The following is a 25,321-nucleotide window of genomic DNA, read 5'->3' as shown; positions in this document are numbered from 1 at the left end:
GCATTGAAAATAATATTTTATTCAAACCTCTATACCTCCTCTAAACCCCCCCATAACCTCTATCCTCTTCTGCTCTGCAGACACACTTCCAAGATATTATTAGCAGAAATCTAAGGGAACCTGCATGTGTTTTTCTCCCACCAAAAGCCTACCCTACAAAATGAACAGACTACAGCGTGTCTCTTCCCATTCCACAGATGTCCTTCAAGAGTCGCGTAATGCCACGAGGCAGAGGTTGAATTGGGAGAGGAGCAGCAGAGTGCACATGCAGTCCTGAGACGCGGCGCGGTGGTGAGACTGTGACAAATTGACGCTTTCTCTCACTCCGGCTGCACTGCGAGTATAGCTGCACCCCGGGATTTTAGCTCCTCTTTGAGTTTCGGGAGCCAGCAAATCTAGCGACTCAATGGTGTTCATTTCTCTAATCCAATCCCTGTATAAAATAAAAAAAACCTCGCCTTTGAACATCTCAACAGCAAAGCTGAAAGGCAGCCCTATCCCTTCCTTCCCCTCCACTCGTCTGCTCTCTGTGTGCCTTCACTGATCCGCGCTCAGTGTCCAACTCATCAGCAGTGGGATAAAGTCACATCTAATTAAGTTGGCTGCCGACGCCGCGAGTGGTGATTTATTCTGAGGGACAGAAAGGATGAGGCTATATGAAGAATATGACCAGAACAGAACTGAATGAGCTACAACCTTTCTTCGTCGTCATCATCATCATCATCATCATCATCATCATCACCATCATCACCACCACCACCACCATCATCATTAGTATTAGTAGCTAATCTGTAGATACATTCTAGTAGGCCTACCCTCCTATATTCTATAACTATGCATATGGAATTCATTTGGATTACGCTTGTCGCTCGACTTCTATTCATCCGGATATTAACCTGAACTGCAGCTGACTTCTGTCTAATTCTCGCCCGAATCAAACACACGCCCCCCTCCCTCCCTCCCTCCCTCTTTTGACGAGTGACCACCACCAAATTCATCCCTGCATGGCTGCCCCTGAAACCCTCCTCCTCCTCATCCTCCTCCTACACTCACACCTTCCCCCCGTTCTGTCCCAGCCAATGGGGAGTGGGCTCGGCGCTGGAATAAATTAATCGCTTCGCACGGCAGGAAGAGAGAGAGAGAGAGAGAGAGAGAGAGAGAGCTCCATTCACACTGTACAGAGTACAGACTGCACGGGGATACACTACATACATACATGCATAGAACGCGCATCATCAGCACCACTCGGTCTCCGGACGCCCGAAGTGCGCGTCTCTACAAACAAGAGGAGTATAGCCTAACCGGGCGGGCAGGAGGCTAAATGCTTCATGCTCACCTGCATGATGGTAGTTCCTTCTCGCGGGACTCGCGCATGGTAAAATATTACGGTCGGAGCGACGCGTCCCCACAAACTTATAGTCATGTTCAACACGACTTGGATTGTTCCTCGACGCAGCGGTGCGCGCTTTGTGCCCGGCCGTTAATATTCCGTTGGATTGTACAGCCTGTTTATCGGATAAGTAAGGCTTTCCGTGGAGGTATGCGGCGGTGAAAAGGAGAGTGGGCGCCCGGGCTTTTTTTCCAAGTTCTTTTGGACCACGTAATATATTAGTGCCTCTCTTCTTTGTGTTTGCTGTTACCCCTCAAGAAGAATAAGAAGGAAAGGCAAGAAGAAAAACATTCCCATGCATGCCGCGCTTTATATGCACTGCCACGACCACAACTTCACTGGCCATTCAAAGGATTTTGCGGAGAGTAATTCCTACCACAACGCAAGGACTATAAGGCTTGCACAATCAGGTAAAGAAAAAATAAACCTGTTTAATTAAAAGTTTATTTTTCCCCCCTCTTCTTGTTTCCTTGGGACACCATTTGGTCTATAGGCCTATACATATGTAACATTTTAATTAAACAAATTAACTATTAGGCCTACAACATGCAGTCACTGCTTATTTAAAAGTATTTATAATATATTGTGAATCACACAGCCATGCGTGTTTGAACCAACAGGAATAGAAAGTGCATGAATGACTCTCCAAACTATATCTCAACGTTTATCTCTTTCACTGCTTCTCAATCTCTATATCTCACCCTCTATATTCTTGCTCTCCAACACCCAAAACGTGAAGAGAGAGAGAGAGAGAGAGAGAGAGAGAGAGAGAGATTGATTGATCATTTGATTTCACAGTATGTATAGAATACTATACATTTCAAACGAAAGCGCAGGTCAATACAAAAAACTGTTACTGTTATCACACCATGATTAAGCACTCACAACAGGGTCCAGCATTTTCAATTCATCAGAACATTTAGAGACGTACAAATATATATACACTTCTATAAAAAAAAAACAGGAAATCATCATTATAAAGAAAGTAAAAATGGGAAAAAAAAACATTATTATATAACGTATTATGTGGAAAAAGGGGTGTGGGAAAGAAAGAAAGAAAGAAAGAAGAAAAAAGAAGAAAATAACCCATATTCCTCTCTTTACCAAGCCTTAACTCCCCTTGTTCTTCCTCTCTCTCTCTCTCTCTCTCTCTCTCTCTCTCTCTCTCTCTCTCTCTCTCTCTCTCTCTCTCTCTCTCTCTCTCTATCTATCTCTCTCTCCCCACCCAGGATTATTTCGACGCGTGGGGAGAATGAGGAGTCATCGGGGCCGGGCGGGGAAGCAGCATGAGCGGCCAGTGCAGCTCCGTTAGACTGGTGGCCCTCATGTTTCTATGGAGGTGGTGGTGGTGCTTTACACTGAGCCTGCTCCAGTGCTACGTGTGTGCCAGGGCGGCCGACACGGCTGCCTCCCCCTCCTCCTCCTCCTCGGGCGCTGGCGGCGGAACGGGGCCCCTCGGCTGGCTCCTGTCCGATAAGGGACCCTTTCACCACGCCCAGGAGTTTGTAGATTTCACAGAGCGCCACCAGCAGGGCTTCGCCACAAAGTACAAGATATACAGGTGAGCAGCATAGCGGCATGTGAGCACATCCACGTCCACGATAACGAGGAGAGTCGGACCACTGTCATGCATATAGCCATAAAGAAAGACGGAGTTCTGAAGGGTGGAATGAAACTGTAGTCAGATCCAGATATGTAAGGGATGTTTGAATTTGACATCATGTGTGCTGCTGAGAGCAAAAGAAAGTATCTTGACATGAAGCCGGAGGCAAGTATAGGCGGGCATTCAATTCACGTACTGTAAGAGTTTAATTAAATATCGCGCCTATAAAGATGCATATTCAGTCGGTGGCAAACGTGTGGAATGTGGAATCAAGATTAGTGTTGAAGGAAGACGACTTAAGAGAGTTTAAGAGTAAAATCCTCATGCTAATCCAGTTGTATCTGTGAGAGAGAGAGTGTGCACATTACATGTGTAATTTTAACCAAATGGTCCCTTAGTTTCCGGGTCCACTTTGGTTCCATTTGTACACACCTTGTTTTGCACCAAACAGCAGAATTACAGAGTGTACAGAGTGACTTCAAGCAGGCTGGGTACCACAGGAGGGGCTTTGGTGAAGCAGCAGGATATCAAAGATAACTGACGGAGCCAGATGATGTGTGGGGGGGGGGGGTGTTGTGTAGTATTTGTGGGTGTTACTTGGAAGCACTGTAGTTAACTTGCAGCATTGAAGCGTGCCGCTGTGAGATTTACCTCCCGCTTTAGAGAATTCAACCTATAGAACGAAACGGATTAATTAATTCACACCTGTTTAGAAGTGCTTAATTACAATGTACAGTACAATGTCGTTTGGGTTATAATGCCACGGAGCAGCTTGTTCCAACAAGCCTATACTGTATGTTGGTGTCATATTAATGTACCTGAAATGAATACCCGCTAAATGTAATGCGATCACTAACTGACGCTGATGAAGAAAAGACATCATTTTAAGGAATGGTATAAATGTAAGAAAGCCTCTCCTAAAGAGGACTCTCATCACGTTGTGCTGAAAGAATTCATCCTCTGTATGCCGGAACAACAGATGTACCGGTATACGTAGTTGCACGCCACCCAGACAGTAGTAGGTCTGCTATAGCTCTCAAGGCATTGTGAGCTTGTAGATCTGTTCTGGTATTTTTGGTGAGAGACATAAAAAAAATCAGGGATAAGCTTAAGGACAAGGTTGTAAAAATACTTTAATAGGCTTTATAGCTATTTTGACTTCATTATTGCTGTTTTGCCTTAGAAAGAGAGAGAGAGGGAGACAGACTCTCTCTCTGTGTGTGTGTGTGTGTGTGTGTGTGTGTGTGTGCGTGCCTGATTTCCCACATTATGTGCCAGCGTTAACACATAGGTGTGTGCGTCTGTGTGTCCTTTACAATACTTTGGTGCAAGCCCAAGTGTGTTCATACTGTACGGTACGGTGCAGTGAAAGTCTGTCAATAGACGTCTGAACGTGCCTCGTGTCGTCCGTGCGGTGCATACGGTATACGGTACTATCTGTGCGCGTCACACGAGTGTTTTGATCCACTGCCGATGAAGAGCCGTGATACTGTGTGTGTGTGTGTGTGTGTGTGTGTGTGTGTGTGAGGGGCTGTCAGTGCGTCTGGAGCCGCAGACGAGAGTGCCTGATGGCAACTGAACGCCGTATTGACTGACACTGGCATTTAGCGGCTGACACAGGTGAGGTGACGAGGCAGCCAGCCACAGATGGAGAGTGTAGTAGTGTAACTCCTCGTCTTACCCCGGGTGCTCCCCTCTATCTCTCCCTCTCCCCCTCTCTCACACACACACACACACACACACACACACACACACACACACACACACACACACACACACACACACACACACACACACACACACACACACACAGAGAGTAAAGTACGTGGGAGACTGTAAAATGTAACCAAATGGATTTGGTTCCATTTAGGCACAGTATCCATGCAGAGTCACAGATGAAAAAACAAAAAAGGGATTTCACTGTGCAGAAATGGGTCCATGCATGGGTCCATTATAGTGTGCAACGTTCCATATCTTTGTCTCTCCCTCATGTCCCTCACTATTCCCAACTCTGTCTGCATTTTTTCATCTTTTTGACGTGCGCTAGCCCCTCCTATATTCAGCTATTAGTGTAGACTTTCGTCTTACACAAACACTACATTCCCATTGAATGGAGTCATGTGGACGAGCCAATAGACATGTTACGTCATGACGATGTCTGATGATAAGAGCCCCTCCGATATACAGGTTTAATGTTTGTCTTTAGTTCAATAGTTTGTTTTGTAAACACCATTGACAATGAAGGGAGAATTTACGTCATAAGGTGCCTCATTACGTCATATTGTCTCTGTATTGTTAATGGCGTTTAATGTTTGTGTTGGCACCGTTTGTTTTACATCACCATTTCATCACCCGAGTTAGACTAGTGCCCCTCACTTCACACGGGTGTGGTTTTTACTACTACAGTACATCACTTGCTTTGCTTCTAGATCCGTCTCTCGTCTTTCTGTTTCTCCCAGCCTCTGCATCTCTCTCTACCCCCTCTTTCTCTTTCATTCTTTGTATCGTTGCACACCACCCAAAGACATTATACTGCGTAACGTAATCAGAAAATATACAGACACTGGTAGACACGACGCACGCACGCACACACACACACACACGCACGCACGCACGCACACGCACACACACAGGAATAGGTGTACAAGGAATAAGAAATTACTCTTAATTAACCCACAAGGTGAAAAGAAGGTTAAATAACGATATTAAAAGCCCAACTCCACCTCTGTCATTACCGCCAGATGGATCTTCACAAGTGCCGTTTTTTTTTCTCCTTCTCTCTCTCTCTCGCGCACATTCGCCCACCCTCTGATGATTTCAAAGTACCAATTGCTCTACTTCACTCATAGTCATAAATATTCCCCGGAGCTCGGTTGGCCTTTGCCGTCGGGGGCCGAGGCGAGAGACCGTCAGGGGCCGAGGCGAGAGACTTGAGGGTTGCTGTGAGAGAGAGATGAGACGAGACGAGGGGACCGGAGACTGGTCACTAGTGCCTTATCTCCCCCTGGTGGCTACTTATTGCACCGGGAAAGCTGCTGACCTTTACATAAGGAGTAGTTCACGGTTCACGCAAACAAAAAAAAGACTTGTTTTCGGGTTAGGTTCAGGGTTATACACACACCATGAATGAAGCCTTGAATTCAATTCTTTTTCTGAAGCGGGTAATTTTCTGACCGGCGCAGTCTCTTCCTACTTGAGTCTCTTATTGACCGATCGTCGTCAAGTTATTGGCTGAGGAATGTGACAAAAACCAAACAACCTCTGTGAATTCCAGGCTTCATGGGGCGTGTGTAGTTGATAGAAAAGAAGTCATTGCAGGGGTGAACAATGAACAATTGCTCAACAAAATTACCTACAATATTCACTCTTATCTGAATTTACTGTTACCGTTTACAGTTGCTGTCCACAACCTAAACACACTGTTGTATACAACGTCTGCATGTACAGAATCCCTGGTTAAATTCCAACTAAGCCTACTGGTGTGTGAGACAGTGCAAGTCGATTCCTATACCATACTAATCGATCGTATTGACTCCTCAACTGCTCTATGATCCGCACCAATCACTATTAAACGTGATTACTGAAATACTATATTTAATTACACATGTCCTCCTCTCCGACTAGTAAAAGATATGCAATGTAGCACAGGCATCAATAATGTAAATGGGTGTTAATTGGAGGACCATATGTTTAGTGTATAACCTAAGATGGAGGATAGTAGTGTAATTAAAAGGGAGAAACGTTCCGCATCATCCCAGGCTTGTTCTAAAAATGGCTCTGTGAAATGTTCCTTTCTATGCTCGTTTCTCTCTCATTTTTTTTTCCGGAATTAAAAAGAAAAAGCCACTGCACACGGTAGCATTATTATTATTAGTCGCTCAAAATGTCAGCTCAACCTTCATTCACGGGTCATTTATTTTGTGAAGATCCCACCTCTGTGGAGCAATTTCTCATCTCCTGCTTTTATTTGTGCCCCCCCAGCGCCTTCGCTGCAATTTACTGTGACTGTGTGTCATCTAGGCGGACCTTTCTTGTAATTAGGCAGTGATTAAGGACTTAAATTGGATATGAAAATGTGTTTATTAACCCATACTGGGCGGGAACCACTCTTGGTGTTATACTGTAACTGTAGCTATTGAAAAATAGTGAAATCTTTGAATATAATGCTTTCACGGCGAACACTTTTAACTCATATCTTTGCTTGTGGGAGGTCCCTGTAACTACACATTTTCAGATGGGGGTCTGCGGGCCAAATACAGATGATTCTGGGGGTCCTTGACATGAAAAAGGTTGAGAACCCTGCACTGACATAGAAACGTAGGTTTTTCAGAAAACTCAGGTCAGGATTTAGAAGACATTTGTAGAATCGTCCTCAGGTCTAAATGGGGTAAGATGATATGGTGCAGGGGCATGTTCCGTCTTGTATAGCGTCAGAAGTAAAGTCTGCTATCCTTTCTCTGTGTTTAGATGCTGTAGTTAGACCTTTATAGATTCAGTTGTCATGGCATTACAGTATGAAGCACAGGACAGATCGAGAAGAAGAGATACAGCTAGGACTAACGAATAATAAGAAATGGAGTTAGCAACGCACAGGGATTAGGAGGTGTAGATATAAATGAAACAGTGGTTCTCAAAGTGGGGGTCCTTGAGGGAGTTCCAGGGGGTCTCCAGGGGGGAATGATAATTTGGAACCAATGGGTCTGTAACCCATCAGGGTTTAAATTAACATTGACTTTGCAATATAAATTGGGGTCCCGGAGATAGAAAGGCCATTAAAGGGAAATTTCACCCTTTTTGCATGGAAAAATATAACACTTTCCTGGGGGTCTTTATGTGTGTAATATGTGGTTTTAGATATTTTAGATTTTAGCAGTGAGCCCAGTGTCTCTGATGTCATGGACACTGGGCTCACTTACTTCCTGGACTACATCAAGGAAGCTTTGAGAAGGAAAGGAAATGGTCACGTGACTGGGCTGCGCCATGACACTTTCATGGACACTTTCATGGGAGCAAAACTACACCCGGAAGTTCGGCAGAATGCACTGAGAGTCAATGAGAGCTCAGTGACCAGCTCATGAACAAACACTATTTCTGAATGACTGAGACCTTTTGTAAAGTAATCGCGTCTGGCAAATAACAGAAGACATGTAACACATTATTGTCTGCTGTGTTGCTTTTCGATGTGTACACTTTGTAATTTTATGAGCACCTTTCTGAACGTACCAAGTATCGCGAGACTTCCCACCTGTTCCGGCAGCCAAATCTCACGATACCCCAGAGCCAGAAACGATACCTGCTGCTGTTCCTCAGTTAAAATGATATACTGTGCACTCTGTGCACATCGAAAAGCAAGTGATTAGAAAACAACCTATGTCTTCGTTTATATTCCTGAAGCGATTATATGACAAAGGTCTCAATTGTTCAGAAATAATGTTTGTTATGAGCTGGTCCAGCCGGCTCCATTCACTGCCATGTATTCATTGAACTTCCAGTGTGAGTTTGGCTCCCATGAAAGTGTCATGGCGCAGCCCAGTCACGTGACCATTTCCTTTCCTTCTCAAAGCTTCCTTGGACTACATGCTGTCTCAGTGACAGCGTTTCCAGGAAAATAAGCTCCACCCACACGGCTGAATACCGCGACGGCCAGATTCCCGGAAACGCTTGCCCCCGCGGCAGTCAGCCATGTGGGTGGAGCTTAATTTCCATCCACCAGCTGTCTAAAAACCCGGAAAAGACACCAGCAGACAGCAGAAAACGGCCGTGCCTGTCTGGCAACAGCTTAAGACAGCCCTCCACCTATCCACAAGGAGGAGCAGTGCCCCAAAGCATTATGGGAATTGTAGTCCATTGGGAACCACTGTTCTACAGCAGTGGTTCTTAAAGTGGGGTCCGGGGACCCCCAGGGGTCCTTCAGGGAGCTCCAGAGGTTCCCCAGGTAAATGATAGTTAGTAACAAAATGGACACGTGGCTGAGAATCACTGCTAGAGCTGTAAAAAACGTCTCTTACGGGGGTCCTTGGCATATCTTTTCAATTGGGGGTCCGTGGGGCCGGGCTAATTAAGTGTCAATTTGGGGGTCCTTGATATGAAAGAGGTTGAGAACGACTGTTCTACAGAATGTAAAGACAGGGAACAGAACAGAACTGTGTGCAAGAAAGTAAATGCAACTAAACGAAGCCGATCAGAATTGACAGAGCATATTACTGTAAAACACTGTAGACTCAAGTCTAGTTTATACTTTGTCATATGAAGTATGAATTATAGGCTTTCGCTTACACACGGCTCCCTACAATTTGCACTCACACAGCAGCACTTGAGTGAGTGGCAAAAACACAATACAATACTGTAATACAGATAAAAGAAAGACAAGTATAGAGTGCTTATATAGTGACTTATTGTAGTGTATTAAAAGTACAATATTTTCCTCTGACATGTAGTGGATTAATTAGAAGTGAATTAAAATGATTGAAAATGGGAAATACTTTACTGAAGTAAACAAACATTTTCCTGCGGTGATTAACCCCTTTAGACCTGAGCTCGATTCTACAAAATGTCTTCTAAACCTCATGTTTCTACTGTATGTCAGACGTTCTCAAACATTTACATGTCAAGGACCCCCAGAAATATATGAAATTGGCCTCCATCTGAAAATATGTTGTTCCAGGGACCCCCCCCAGAAGCAAAGATTCAAGTTAAAAATGTTCGATTTGAAAGAATATATATATTCAAAGATTTGCGCCACATTTTCACGATTTTTCAAAAATAGCAGACCTACAAGTTTGTAGCACGGCACCAAGCTTGTAGATCTGCTATTTTTCAATGGCTAAAGCATAACATAATGCTTAAAACAAAAAGCGGTTCCCGCGCAGAAAGGCTTAAACAATCATGTTCCAGATCTCCCTGCCGAGTTTACAGTAACCTTTGAAGAGCCACTGTGAGCCGACTGTGTCCTTGGGCTTGTGATGAGAATCTGCTTTAAAAGGGTGTAATGTAATCACTTGTCGTAGTGTTGAAAAGCATTAAAGTGGCGATCACGACAGCAGAGCGGAGAAGGAACGGGCGCGCTACCGCCGCCATTGTAATGCATTGGGCCTCAATTTCCCATAATGTACAGTAGGTAGTAGAGAGATGCTCCGACCAATCTGCCATCGATCGGTGATCGGGCCGACATTCACTCCAAATGACTCGATCGGTGATCTGCAATTGACCCTATCTGTGATCGGCAGGCATGTAACGAATCACTCAACTCACGATACGATTCGTATCACGATATGACGTTCACGATACGATTTCTCACGATATTTTAACAAAAAAAAGAAGTTTTCCAGAAAAATGTCAGTTTTTTAAATGTTATATAATCTATCTCCCCCATTACTTTTGACAGTGCAGAAACATAATTGCCTTCCTTGATGTATTAATGAGCATCAACGACCATCACCTGGGCACAGTCACAGACACACAGCTCCGCTCTGCAGTGCTCTACTACTGAAAGTGACTGCATGGAGTCACTCACTTAATTTCTGTGCAACAACTGTAAACATGCTTTCTTGTTTAGAACCTAGCTCGAGTTAACACGTAAAAGAATCTTTCTTCGATGGCATCGATCGATTCATATCGTCGGGATTAATATTGATATATATCGATATACGATCGGCAATTTACTCTATCTGGAGAAACCTATCTTTTATACCATTTAAGTGGTATAAAAGTCAGATATTCAAGTATAATGTAGTTTTGCATCTTTGTGACAGGCCTACACATTCTCCCCTTCCTCCACACACACAGGAAGAGTTTTGACATATAATAATATTGGAAATATTCAAACTTTCCCCTTACGCACAAGATCGGTATCGGCCGATCACGAGAAAAACAATCAGTGATCGGGGATCGGGCCCAAAAAACCTGATCGGAGCATCCCTACTAGTACGTACTAATGTCCACCCCTGGGCATGATTGAGGGGACAGACAGACAGACAGACAGACAGACGCACAGGAGTCCTTCTACTGCAGTCAAAGGTTGAATGAGACTCCAGCACAGAGGCAGTTGAGTGTCCTCGTCAGCAGCGGCAATGACAAGGACCTCATCCAGTGTAGGGTCTATGTCTTCTGACAAGTGTTTGATGTGGGGTGTTATCAGGGGCACAGATCCAGGGCGGCATCTACAGAGAATGTGTGTGTGTGTGCGCGATGGTGTGTGTCTGTGTGTGTGTGTGTGTGCGTGCGTGCGCACTAGTGGCTATTACAAACTAGTGGCAGTGAATGTTATGTTGCGGTTTCAATACCAACAGGGGCTGACAACGGTTTCCCGACTGCCCGTAGCCGTAGCAAGTAAATAAAATGTCGAGTCAGGTGGAGTTTTATTTCAGGGGAAGCATCTTTAGTTCACTATAAACACTACACAAGATGTCTGTGGGATTTAAAACGAGTCATATTGTATATCTACAGTATAGTAGGCTATAGCTATTAAGATATTTGGCATAAATGTTGAGGTTTGTCCATATCTCACAGCCCCAGAATTGACAAGTAAAGTAAAAAACAATATATAAAGAGAAAGTCTTTTGCCTCACTTTTCGGGCAAGCACATTCTATGTCTGGACAAGTAGAACATGACCGCGTGGTTGTGCCTGCAAGTCAAAAGGAATCATGTCGTCAGACTATAATAGAGCAGCTGTGTCAAGAAGAGTTCATGAAGTCTCTTAGGTGCTATTCACCCAGTGAGTGTGTCTGGGAGGTTCAGTGAGCAGAGCCTGTATTAACAATAATGGGAATGCCTCATTATGTACCCAAAGTCATTCCAGGCACTTCGTTTTTTTTGTCTGCGATGAACAGACTCTTGTCAGGGCTGTGACAAATTTCAATACCATAGGGAGAGATCTGGAGCCTTCATGACAGCACACTCTGTTGTAAAAATCTGGCTTTCTCCCCCACACCGTCTTGATGTCTAGTATCTCTCTGGTGTAGTGGCATTTGTGGGAGGTGTAAATCAATAGTGTGATTGCTTTTTTATTAACAAAGTGCACAGTTCTGCATTTGTTTCAACCAGTGTTTCAAACAGTGTAGTGCTTACTTTAATAATATTTGTATAGTCAGCTGTCACATTCTCCTGAATAATATTCAAGTGGGGATGGTTAACATATTTAAATTGTTTTACACGTGCATTTACCTCAAAGGCTGCATGTAATGTAATTCCCTTTTACAGTATGCCACTCAAACTGTATCCTGATAAAAATACATGGACATGTTTTAATACATTATGGTGTGTATCTGAACGAAGATTGGCCATATCTGCAATCCTAACTACTTTGAAAGTCGAAGCTTTACTTTTATACTAGCATTACTTTTGTGTAGTACAGTACAGTAAGCACAAGTACTTAGTGTTGTAAATAAAATAAAATGTCTTTAGAAAATAAGTGTCATATTGTTAACCAGCTAATTCACTTAAACTTTTCAAGATAGAATATACTTAGCATAATTAAGTATAACACTCACATAAACATAATGGCAAAACGTCCATCCACTCAGTAGACAATGCTTCCTATTAGTTCTAATCCTACAAAATGTTTCAATCTCAGCACCTGATTTTCCAGCTATAGGTGACTTTCACCCACACCATTTTACATCCCTTATTTCATTTGACAAAATACTGTTGGAATAAAAGGAATTCATTTTGCAGAGTGGAACCACGTTTCCGAATCAAAATCACAGATTACTAGTTTAACCCATTCTGGGTGGGAACCCCTTTTGGCGTTTAAAACTAAGCATTATGTTATACTTTAGCTATTGAAAAATAGCAGATCTACAAGCTCATAGCGCGCCACCGAGTGGCACGCTACAAGCTTGTAGGTCTGCTATTTTTGAAAAATCGTGAAAAGGCGGCACAAATCTTTGAATATATATTCTTTCAGATGACTTTTTTCTTATTATTTCGACGTCAAGCCTAAATGGGTTAAGGGATAATTAGCTGTTTAAAACATCCACATGAAAGCAATTTGTGGCATCATAGGCATGGAAAAGTGAGATGAGCAGGAAGCTCTATATGTGGTCTTATTTATGCCAACTCTCAGCATGGTTAATAGGGTCTCCGCTAATTAATAGCCTGATGTTTGTTTGATGTTGTCGAAACACCATTGGTAGCACTTCATGCGACGTTCAGTGAGGTCATTAACTTGTATTAGATTTGCAACTATTAACGGCATCATTACACACTCTCTCCATCTCGACCTTTCCTTATCTTTCTTTCTGTCACAGTTTCTCTGAATGTGGGTAAACAACCTTCATTGTTTCCTCTCTCTTTCTATCCCTGTACCTTTTGAACAGTCCTCCCCCTAAATCTGGATCATAAGAAGCTCAATTAACAAAGTCGACGTGTTGCCCCTGAGCATTTTGACTTCACGCTGACATGAACCGGTGCCGTGCACGTTGATTCATTTTGGGTAAAGTTTCTTCGAATGTCACGACAAAGACTTTTGGAATTCTTAATTTTGTTGATGATTGATCATGTGCATCATGTGACGATGGAGTATGTGCATGCATATATGGAGAAGGGTCAATGTCACATGACATTTAATTAAATACTTTTTTAAACAAACTGAACACTGCTTCTTCGGGGACAGAAAACAGACCTCCACCACAGTGATTTTGTTTCAACCAGTGGTCCTTGAGGGGGGGGGTTCTAGATGGTCACCAGCTAAATGATGGAAGAGTTGGTAAACCAAATGGACCCTTATCCGATCTTTAACTGAGAGTGTAAAGTTACAGGTCCATTTGGTTTCATTTTACGCTCTCAAAGGTTACATTTTTGTTAAACACCTGCATTAGGCTACTTACTTCACAACATGTAAAATAATTGTTATTTTGATCATTTTCCTGTTATCTCTCCTAATGGTACCAACATTATTCATTCAATTGTGGCTTAAATCTTATCCAACAACAAAATATTCTTTAGTTTTGGGTCTGAGAGGCTAAATGTCATCAAATGGTGGTCCGTGGCTCAAATGCTGAATAAATACTGGGCCTTGAAATGAAATGTTGAAAACCACTGCTCTACCAGACTACCAGAGCTGTCTGGATGGTTCATGATGTAGTACAAGATCAGAGATGATGTATTCTGGCCCTAAAACATCCAATGCTTTATAAACTAACAACTAACAAAAGGAGCATACAATAGGATTTGTATAATCTGCTGGCAAGTGCTTGCAAATACATAATATGTTGCAAATGAACGCGGCAGGGCAGACTTTTAGTCCTATTTTACAGAATTCTCTTCGGGGAGGTCCTTCAAATAACTCTGAGCCCATATCAACCATTTTTCACAATGGGTTATTTTAGTATCTGGGATAACCAAGCCCACTACAAAACACAATACTGTGTTTTCACATCCTTGCTGAACCAGAGTAAAGATGGACAATGTATTGGACCAGTGGTTTTCAACCCTTTTCATATCAAGGTCCATTATTTATTTGGCATTTGAGCCACAGTCCACCATGAGATTTAGCCTCTCAGACACAAAATATTTGTTGTCACAAGAGTTCGTCCACAATTCCATGCTGTATTGATATTGGTACCAGAGAGATAACATGAAAACCTTTATCATAATAACAATTTCTCTACATTCTCTAATTGTGTAGACTCCTTGTAAATTAAGTAATGCCAAATATGTTATACTAGCGCATGACATACTAGCGTCATGTCCAGGGGGTGTACTTGTACATCAAGCTGCCTCACGCTACAGATACAAGAGATATATAGGGCTCCATTTTTGTCTCCGACTTTGCAATTCAGCCGCTGCCCGAAAATTATGAATATAGGAGCTTTCTCTGTCCCTTAATGGTATTTTCTTCCCCGCCTCACCCGCTATATACACCGGTATTTGCGCCTAGAGGTGTGGTCATGGGCGTGCTGGCACGCTTTCCCCTAAATTGCAATTTTGGTCACATACATTTGGGAAGTCGATAGTGGAGATTAAAAGCACCCGTAAGCCGTGCCAAATTTGGTAGAGCGGCGCACGGCACGCTGCGCGCGCCTCAATGGAGATGTCTGCAGGCACAGAGTAGGCTGCCTCATCTCTCCTTATTCTCCTCCTCAATGGAGATGTCTGCAGGCACAGAGTAGGCTGCCTCATCTCTCCTTATTCTCCTCCTCAATGGAGATGTCTGCAGGCACAGAGTAGGCTGCCTCATCTCTCCTTATTCTCCTCCTCAATGGAGATGTCTGCAGGCACAGAGTAGGCTGCCTCATCTCTCCTTATTCTCCTCCTCAATGGAGATGTCTGCTGGCACAGAGTAGGCTGCCTCATCTCTCCTTATTCTCCTCCTCAATGGAGATGTCTGCAGGCACAGAGTAGGCTGCCTCATCTCTCCTTATTCTCCTCCTCAATGGAGATGTCTGCAGGCACAGAGTAGGCTGCCTCATCTCTCCTTATTCTCCTCCTCAATGGAGATGTCTGCAGGCACAGAGTAGGCTGCCTCATCTCTCCTTATTCTCCTCCTCAATGGAGATGTCTGCAGGCACAGAGTAGGCTGCCTCATCTCTCCTTATTCTCCTATCTCTTTAATGGAGATGTCTGCAGGCACAGAGTAGGCTGCCTCATCTCTCCTTATTCTCCTATCTCTTTCCTATAATCAGCAGAAGCCGAGTGCCTGCCACTTCCTTGTGTCCATTGTGTTATGCGTATGGAGAAAAAAAAAAAGAACGGCACGAGGGGGGGGATAAATAATGGACCTTGATGTGAAAAGAGTTGAAAACCACTATTATACTATTAGACAATTACTACACAGGGCGTTGGTGGCTCAGGGGTAGAGTGCCTGGATGGTAACCGTAAGGTTGCCAGTTCGAACCCGGTGTCTTGTCCTTGAGCAAGACACTGAACCTCTAATTTCTCCCGATGTGCTAGTTGGTGCCTTAAATGGTTTCCGCTGCCATCGGTGTGTGAATGGGTGAATGTAATGCACAATCTATATGTGAAGCGCCTTGGATAAAGGCGCTATATACATGCACCATTTACCATTTACAGTACATGGACAGATTTCCTTCACTAAAGTGAAGAGCAACAAAGGGTAAGGAATAGCATTTCTTTGGCCAAAAAAACCTCGCAAGAGACAAAGGAAGGAGAGGGCCTGTTGTTCTGGACCCGATTTATCAACACAGGCACAAATGAGGTCAGTTCAGTTCACCTTGGGCATTGGACTGCGATTTACACAGTATATTACATGAAGGGGCCATGATTCTTTTTATGCCTTTCTTGTTTTCCTATCTCCAGCATCCTTCTTGCCCGTCTGCACAGCACTGTAGTTCGATTTTAATCTGCTTTCCCTACAGGCCATTTTTCTGCCTTTCTCCATAGCACCATTTTAGTTTTTTGTTCTATTTTAGGTCAATACAAAATCCTAACGATAGAGTGTGTGCCTTCTCGCTCACCAGTTACCACAGTAGGCCTATCTCTTCTGTCCTGTGCACCATGGCACGCACAGTTCAACACCAACAGAGCATGGTTCCCAGACCTTTTAGCCCGTCCCCGGGACCCAAACTAGTGAAAATAGCAGATATACAAGCTGACAAACGTGCCTCTTTGCGCTGCACGGTGAGCTTGTAGATCGTCTATTTTCACTCCTGCATAAAGGTTAATATGGTTGTTTTAATTTTATTCATGCAATTCTTTGGAAAAATGGTTAGAATGTATTCTTCATGAATGAAATGGAGGGGGATATTCACCCGCAAACCCACAATTGGGTTCCGACACTGTCTGTTTGGGAAACAGACAGTGGAAATGCACTATGCACCATACTGGTTGAATGAGTGCTTTCTGGTTTGATAGATTTACACCTGTGAGCTGTGAATGTTGTGAGTCCAGGCAGCTCCATTACAGGTGCGCGTTCTATCAAACGGAATTGGCATAGCGGGTAGTCGTGGTCTGAGGACCTGCTGAACTGGTGACAGCAGGTTTCCCTAAAAAGAGAGCATGTTCTCATTCCCGTTACACTAAAGATTGGCATCTAAAGAAGGACCTGAGGGGTCCTCCACGCATATAACTCAAAGTTGTATAAGTCAGCAGTACGTATATCTATAAAATAAGCAAGCAGCACGCGCAGACAATACACTAGTTCTTTCTTTCAATTATTTTATTAAAGGACCAAGCAGTCCTTATTCTTCCGCCAAAAATAGCAGTTCTGGCTGAACCGTGCAGTTGGTTTTTGCGAAATTTGGAAATATGGTAGAGGGCCATGCCAAACGGTGAGGATGCGAAGCCCACAACCATTGGCCAAAAGGTGGCGCTATAGCACTCATAGCTCATGAACCTTTTGACCGTCTGCAATGAATCTTTGATACACATACAGGTATGCGTCTCCTCATGCCGAACAAGTTTCGTGCTCTTACTTTTGACCTCTGACCTAAAAAAACATGAACAGCGAACACACTGTAGTAATGAATAATGGACCAGGACACACATAATTTATCACAATCACAATAGAACAACTGATTGTGTCTGGATAGCACAGTTGTTATAGCTACCGCCTTTGGAACACAAGGTCATGGGTTCAAATCTGGGCACTGCCAACTCAGTGTATGACGATTAGCTTGGTTTGGTGCTGCAAGTATTCTGGAAGTCCTGGGAACTGGGAGTGTTAATTCCTTCGGGACACAAGGTCATGGGTTCAAATCTGAGTACAGACAACTCAACGTATGAGTCTTCAAGAACCCTGCCCCCCACTATAAAAAAAAACGACCCTGTCACAATTCCATGGTCTTCTTTTTCTCAAGTTTAGTCTTCCTTTGCGAGCGGGCTGCTTATTTATGTTATGGATATACAATACTGTACAACTTTGTTGAATAATTCAATACTCTATCAATAATTCATACTTATAACACACACAAATAAATTGCATAAAACAGTGCTGCCGGGCAGGAGACGTGGAACGTGGAACAATTTAACAAACTCCCACTATACGTTCGACAGGCAGCCTCTGTAGACATATTTAAAGCACAGCTCAAGACCTACTTCTACACTTTTCTGTTTTTCTCCATTGCTTAAAGCACTTTGAGCTGCATTTCATGTCATGAAAGGAGCTATACAATTTATTTTATTTTATTATTATTATTATCCTGCCACACTAATAGCCAGCGCAACACCCCATACTTTGTCCGCCTTCTCCTACCAAACCACACCGTTTGCACCCATCTCACCATGCACAACACCAACAGCATGCCTGTCCAGACATCAAGCACTACTTTGCATCCATGCAACTGTCATATTTACAGTACAATACCCATTTCTATGAAAGAACACATTCTTGCGCAAGACCACCAGCCTACGTCAAAATCGTCACCACTTTGCCGAGTTACGCCAACTCCGTTCACTTCATGGGGCCAGTCCAATGGCGCATTGGAGTCTACGGCCTTCACAGTGACACACGCATTACATGAACCACACGACCGGGATGATTTCCGACCCCTCAATGTCCAACCTCGCTGCCTCTGCTCCACACCAGCTCATCCTAACGCTCTACCTCAGACTACACTAATAACTAAGGACCCATGATGGCCACCGCCAGCAACAACACGCCGGCAAACGCAGCACAACTACGCTTGGTGAACGCAGCTAAAGCAGCTGCCGTACAACATGGACCTCACATCAGTGCCACGGCATCAAAACTTCACAGTACACTGTGGAGGATTTTTGTATTGAATTTACAAGTGCGCGAGCGAGTGTGTGCGAGTGTGTGTGTTGTTGTGTGTGTGTAATAATAATTAATAACCCATCCGTTACTACATGTGGAGTCTGTCAACTCCCGCATTTTCCTTCTTCCCATATTGCGCTGCTACGTAACTCTAGGATGACCCACCCGAGGGGCCGCGAAATTCTAGTTATTATTATCGATATTAGAATTATTTCTAGATCTCTCTCTCTCACACACACACACACACAAACACACACAAACACACTCGCCAGAGTAGATGATATCCGATTTTGATGCCATCAGTGTATCATAATGGAATTGCTGTCATTGCCATTTTTGAAGCTATATCGTGCAGTTTTGCGTTGCGCTTCAGCACGGTCGGGAAGCCCCTTCAGATCTTCAGCGATAACTCGTCTAATGTCGGCACCGAGCGATCTGCATGGCTACGTTCTATAGTACATTTCACTGGAGTGCCGTCGTCAGCGTGTTATTCACTCGGTTGATTCCCTGATTTGTTATGTGAGGCACTCGGCAGCACCCGGGGCCATCCTGTGTGTTGTGGAGGATCCTTGACACCTCAGTGCGGACGGATGGACGGATAGCAAGGCCTCTATTCCCTGCCTGACTGACTGACTGACTGCCTGACTGACTGCCTCCCTGTCAGTGGCAACTCTTGGATCCCCCGGTTCTAGGTCACCCCAGTGCACTCACAGGGGTGCCTGACGGGTAGCCATGCGGCAAAGCTAACCCCGTGCTGCCATGCGCCTCGCTGAGAGGAGCTATACGGGTGAAATAAAGCTACGGCAAGACTTCTGTAACAGCCTTGTTTGTGTGTGTGCGTGTGTGTGTGTGTGTGTGTGTGTGTGTGTGTGTGTGTGTGTGTGTGTGTGTGTGTGTGTGTGTGTGTGTGTGCGTGTGCGCGTGTGTGTGTGCATGCGCATGACTGCACTCGCACATCTGTGGATGATTGGGTATTTGTCTTTCTTACGTATTTTTCACTCTCTTGACAACAGCTATGGGTGGAGTAGAGCAGTGGAAACATATTACAGTATATGCTTGTGCACGTGCGTGCGTGCGTGTGTGTGTGTTCTGCCTGTGCAACTACCCGAGCTATAACCTGCGGCACCAGCCATCCATAACCGTCCATCAGTGAGCGATGGTGAGGCTCGGTGTGTCGATCAGAGCTAAGCTCTCCCTCTCTCGCCCCAACCAGCCATCCCTGGTGGAAGGAGAGAGAGAAACACTAATGGCCTCTCGTTATAGAGAAATGCCAACATGAAACAGTCTCTAATGAGCAGTTTTCTGTTTTGTACGTCTCTCAAGGGCTTGTTGTTATTGGCAGGAAATTGATTGGCAGCGAGCCCGGACCCATGGGGCCACTGCGATATTCTACCACAAAGTTAGTGTTGCAGCAAAAGGCAGCTTTTTGAGTTTACTGCAGTATGTATGTTTTATAATTTGCCTGTGTGTGTATTGTTACAAAACCCAGACATCCTGTTTGCTAGAGCCCACCTTTCTCTTTCTTGTTGTAAAAAACTAAAATAAACAGACAAAAACTCTAACGTGACCTTTGTCCCAGTCTGCGATCCAATTTGCTCCATAGCCTTCTCTGTCCAGTGAAACCCTTGTGCCTATTACTAGCTGCATTTGAACAGCATCAAGCAGAGCCGAGCACATTTTGTTCCGGGTAGATAAAGGCAGGCTGGCATGCTCCAAGGTTTTATTTCAAACAACTTCAGATGAAGGCCCTTCCGCCCTTCCCTCAAAAAAATCAGCCCTGTAAGGAGCAGCAGGCCTCCATCCAGGATGGCAACGTGTCCAACCGGAGCGTGTTAAAAAGGTGGCTCGAAATGAGGAGAGATTTCACCAACATTTAAAATCGGTAGAGAAAGACAGGTTCGTTTTTCACAATGGTGTGAAGCATTATCATAGTCAGAGCTAGAGTTCCAAACAGCATGATATTCATCTGTTCGAGAATAGCCCACAAGATTCGCATAGAGGTCATGCAGACATATTATTTCCCTGCCTGGCAAGGGGCAAATGGGAATATAAGCCTCCTCGTGTGAGGAAAGCTGTGCAGGGTTGTTGTCCACATATAAATGGAAAGAATATGCCAATTTTCTCTCTGAATAGGTAGGAAAACAGGGTCTCCACGCTCATGAAAATGACTGGAAATAATTTGAAATTTGAAAAACTGTTTACCAGGTCTGGAAAAGATTTGTAATTAATATGCAATATGTTCACTGGATTATAAATCAATCAGTGGGGGGATATTAAAGTTTGCCCTGGGATAGGTGATGCAGCAAAAATGTGTCACAGCATATTTTTATTTGCCTATACACAATTTCGCCAGAGACATATACCAAAAAAGGGGTTTTGGGGCCACTGAAACCAAACGGAGCCGAGTTGGGGGGGGGGGGGGGTGAATTAGATCCTAATTCTTCAATAAATGCTAGCGGGCTAAGTGTTAATTGTTTTTGCTAAACCTACCTACACTAGTCCAAATCCTTGTGGCATTGCAAACTGAAGTAAGAAACGTGTGCGACATATTGTGCCATAGGATTGCAATAGGCCTGGAAATGGGATGAAATATTTTTCGGTAACATTATGGTAAATTCATTGCGAATGTGACTGGGAACCCTGTGATAAACAGGATTTAGAGTAGACATTAATTTGCTCCCCGTTTCCTGGTCCTGCCTTAGGAACAGTAGCAACAACACTAAAGCAGCTGTTGTGGCCGTGGCTGGGACACGTATAGCATCAGTTGCTGCTGCTGATGTAGCCTGGAACTCACCTATGCTTTTTATGGCATAGGCAGCTCCGCCGGGAGAAACTATGCGCAGCTGCGCGACATGAGACTAATTACTTAGAGTCTTAGCAACAGAGAGAGAGAGGAGTGTGTGTGTGTGTGTGTGTGTGTGTGTGTGTGTGTGTGTGTGTGTGTGTGTGTGTGTGTACATGTGTGCGTGTGTGTGTCAATTTAACAAAGGTGCAGACGATCAGAAATCAGCAGAGAGTGAGCAATGTTTGCGCTACTCTATGCCGAATTGATGTGGCCTCAGACCCAGACTTTTTTTTTCTCCCTGGAAATAAAAACGTCTGGGTTTCCAAGGCTACTGCTGACGTTAACACAACAGAGATTTGAACTCACTGTCCCATTATGAATAGAGACCTTCATAATCCCCAACACTGCAGCCTCCAGTACGTTGGTGTGTTACGGCCTTGGGAACCCAATAATCACAGATTCAACCGTCGTCTTTTTCCAAACAACGTTGCGTGTTATTCTGCAGAGCAGATAAATTAATTTAGACAGAGCCTACGTTGTTCATTCTTCATTACACCGAAAATAGCAAGCTACAAGTCATAGACACTGTGAGTTTAGATAATTGCTGTTTTAGATTTGTGACACGTTCGTGTGAATGAGCAAATTGTTTTTACATTAATTTTCTACATGACAAAAAAACTATCAAATAATGGTTTGTTTTTATAAACTAGCCCTTACCCGTTGTGAGATATTTGCCCCCCTCTTGTGGCCGTGGGGGGGGTACTGCGCCCGGTGCGTTTTTAATTCAGTAATAAATCTTGCATCCTTTGGTATTCTTCTCCTGATAAACTACACGGTTTGCACACATCTCACCATGCACAACGGCGACAGGTAGCCTGTCCACACATGGACCGCTACTTTGCATTCATATTCATGTCATATTGACAGTACAATACCCATTTTTGCATTTTTTAATCCACTAATAAATTCATTATAAATCATTAATGTGTCAAATTGGAAAAAGGGCTCCATTAAGACCTCCATATAATTATGGTCCATGCCTGTGTGAAAAGTGGGAGTGATTGGGCCAGCCAATGTTGAGATAAAGCGCTGTCAGGGACATTCAGACAGACAGACAGACAGACATTCGCTGAATTTTAGTATGATGATGATGATGATGATGATGATGATGATGATAATGTTTGATGTGGAAACACAAGCTTTTTTTGTTGCCTTATAATTAAAAAAATGTGGCCATGTTCCCTCAAACTGATGCTGGTCACATACTGTAATTGTACCATCTGTGCAATGGTGCACTTTCTGAATGAATTTCTGAATGACAGAAATAGTAGGATTCAAGAATTTGAATTGTGATGATTGTATTAAAGTTTAATACGATTTTATGGGAGAATTAATAGTCAGAGTATCTATGCTTTACACTTGCACACATTTGTAATGCCCATGCTTGCTATAATTATGTTATTTAGTTGAATCCGATTTTATGAGATAATAATTGAGAGTTCTGGTATCTATCACAATTCAGAGAATTCCACAATGCTAATGCTAATTAATTTGTGCGCGGGTTCAGGTGGCCAAGTCATAGACCGTGATATGCGGAAGTGCCTTTCACACCTGTGCTTCGTGTGGCCGTCACTGCCTACCTCTGCGTTTTCAACCCAGGTTTGGGACTACTGGTCAATCACAGTGGGGCTTTCCTAGAACTGCGGTGATCACGGCACGCTCCCTCTCCCTGTACTTTCCCTACCTCTCTCTATCCTTACTCTACTTTACCTCTCTCTCTCTCTCTCTCTCTCATTCAGAGAGAAAAAACAGGCAAGAAGAGATTTCTATGCCATCAAAAGAAACGTTATAAAAGTTAAACATCCCAATACAAATCTGGCTAAAGATAACTAGACTCAGTTATAGAACCCATTTCCCTCTATGGATGCGGAGTCTGGGAACCACATGCCGATCAAAAACCTGAAAAATGGGATAAACACCAAATTGAGACTCTGCGTGCTAAATTCTGCAAATCCATTATCCGCATCCAACGGAAAACGCCACAACAACGCATGCTTTTATGCATTACTATACCCACTAATTATCAAAAACAAAAAGAGAGCATAATTTAAATTCTATAACCACCTAAAAGAAAGTGAACCAGACACACTCCACAAAAAGGCCCTCGCACACAGTGAATCCCTAGAAAGATGGCCCCTCAGGCAGCCATTTAGTTCTGGGACAAAACAACCAACAGACAACAGGACTAAAACAAATCATAAGAAAACAAAAAGAAAGATCTTACACACTGGAAAAGATCTACCGAAAACCAGAGCAAAAGGGAATGCTATTTAGCTGTGAACAAAGAATACACAGTAGCAGAATACTTGAGCTTGACCTGTAACCAATCCAACACTAAGGAAAGAATTAACTCGATATAGACTCAGTGAACACAGTCTTGCGATTGAGAAAGGCCGCCACGGACAGAACTGGCTCCCAAGAGAAGACAGAGTATGTGCCAACTGCACACAAAACGAGGTAGAAACTGAGCTACACTTCCTAACTGTCTGCCCACTGTACCAAGACATCAGAGACACATTGGTCCTTAGTAGTCCTTTTGGTCTTTTGTATTTGCTCTATTGTTTAGTGTACCCTCTCCCCCTTCCCCTATTGAAAGGCCTTCAAACGTTCCATCAATAGACATTAATAACCTGCTGTGCTGAACACCCGCTGAGATTCAGTGCCCTTAGAACCAACCCTTTAGGAAGAAAATCTAAAAACAAAAGCAGCCTATATTGTTGTGGAGCTGTGCTGGGCTTGCTTCACCATGACTAAATCGATGTTAATAATAATAATAATATCTGGGACTTATATAGCGCTTTTCATAGTACTCAAAGACGGAAGTCAGGCAGTGGTGGAGGGAATGTCCCACGGGCCCTGATGCGAGATTGATTTGACAGCCCAGTGTATGGGGATTTTGAGTGACGGAAAATGCACGATTCCATAGTTAACTGTGACCTTTAACTGTGACCAGTCTAACTTCGAAGAGAGGGGGTGAACAAACAAGAAAAACAACAAATGATAGCCTACTCTGGCAGCCCTTGTGCATGCAAATTTCTGTTAGCAAACCACAGCATGCAAGCCGCCTTTGTTTTCAATGGTCCCTCCATTTACACGTCCGCAAACCCGTTCTCATCACATATGCTATATACTCTAAGGTTCTCACCTATCGGCCGGAGTTGCACTAAACCCCCCCCCATTAGCGATGCTAATTATCCCAAGCAATCATTTAATCCACGCTAAACGCCTGGTGTGTGTGTGTGTGTGTGTGTGTGTGCGCGCTGCTCTCAGACATGCTTTTATTTGTTACTGTCAGTATAGTATAGTACAGTATAGTACAGTATAGTATAGTAGTAAGAGAAGTGGCCTACAACACTATTGCCCTGGGTAAATACAGAATAGATATATTATATTTAAACTTACTATTACTACTATTACTTACTATAGCCTATTATCCACAAATGGCTCAACTGTTGAATAAAGGAGAGGATGTTACACTATTCATTGCATGTCTTAAATTGACATTGAGCTTTTTTGTTAAATAAACATTCGACCTCTTATTTAAGTTACTTTATACCATTTTGGAACCGAAATAGAGAACCGTTAAGAACCGGAATCGATAAGCAGAACCGGAATCGGTACCGGACTCTGTGTAATCTGTGCTTCACAGATTACACAACAAAATAGAAGAAACGTTAGAAGAAAAATATTTGAAATTACGAATAAACGTAAACAGGGATTAATGACACGACCTATAGTTAAAAACAATGCTAAAAAGGTGTGTCCTAAGATTTCTTCTAAAAATGTCTGTGGATTCAGAGAGCCGCAGG

General features: G+C 43.5%; 1 protein-coding gene across 1 annotated transcript in view; it reads left to right on the top strand.

Moving 5' to 3' along the window:
* The first annotated feature begins 1,212 nt into the window (after positions 1-1,212).
* brinp3a.1 (bone morphogenetic protein/retinoic acid inducible neural-specific 3a, tandem duplicate 1) overlaps positions 1,213-25,321 on the top strand; it is a 58,838-nt gene continuing 34,729 nt past the window's right edge. The window contains exons 1-2 of the mRNA XM_080770662.1: positions 1,213-1,800; positions 2,620-2,951. Coding sequence (XP_080626788.1) covers positions 2,677-2,951 — 275 coding nt within the window. The 5' untranslated portion in view covers positions 1,213-1,800; positions 2,620-2,676. The remainder of the gene's footprint in view (positions 1,801-2,619; positions 2,952-25,321) is intronic.

The sequence above is a fragment of the Protomyctophum bolini genome, assembly GCF_963924005.1.
Source record: "Protomyctophum bolini genome assembly, chromosome: 8".
Lineage (NCBI taxonomy): Eukaryota > Metazoa > Chordata > Actinopteri > Myctophiformes > Myctophidae > Protomyctophum > Protomyctophum bolini.
Note: the sequence above shows the minus strand (reverse complement) of the source record. Positions and strands in the feature narration are given on the sequence as shown.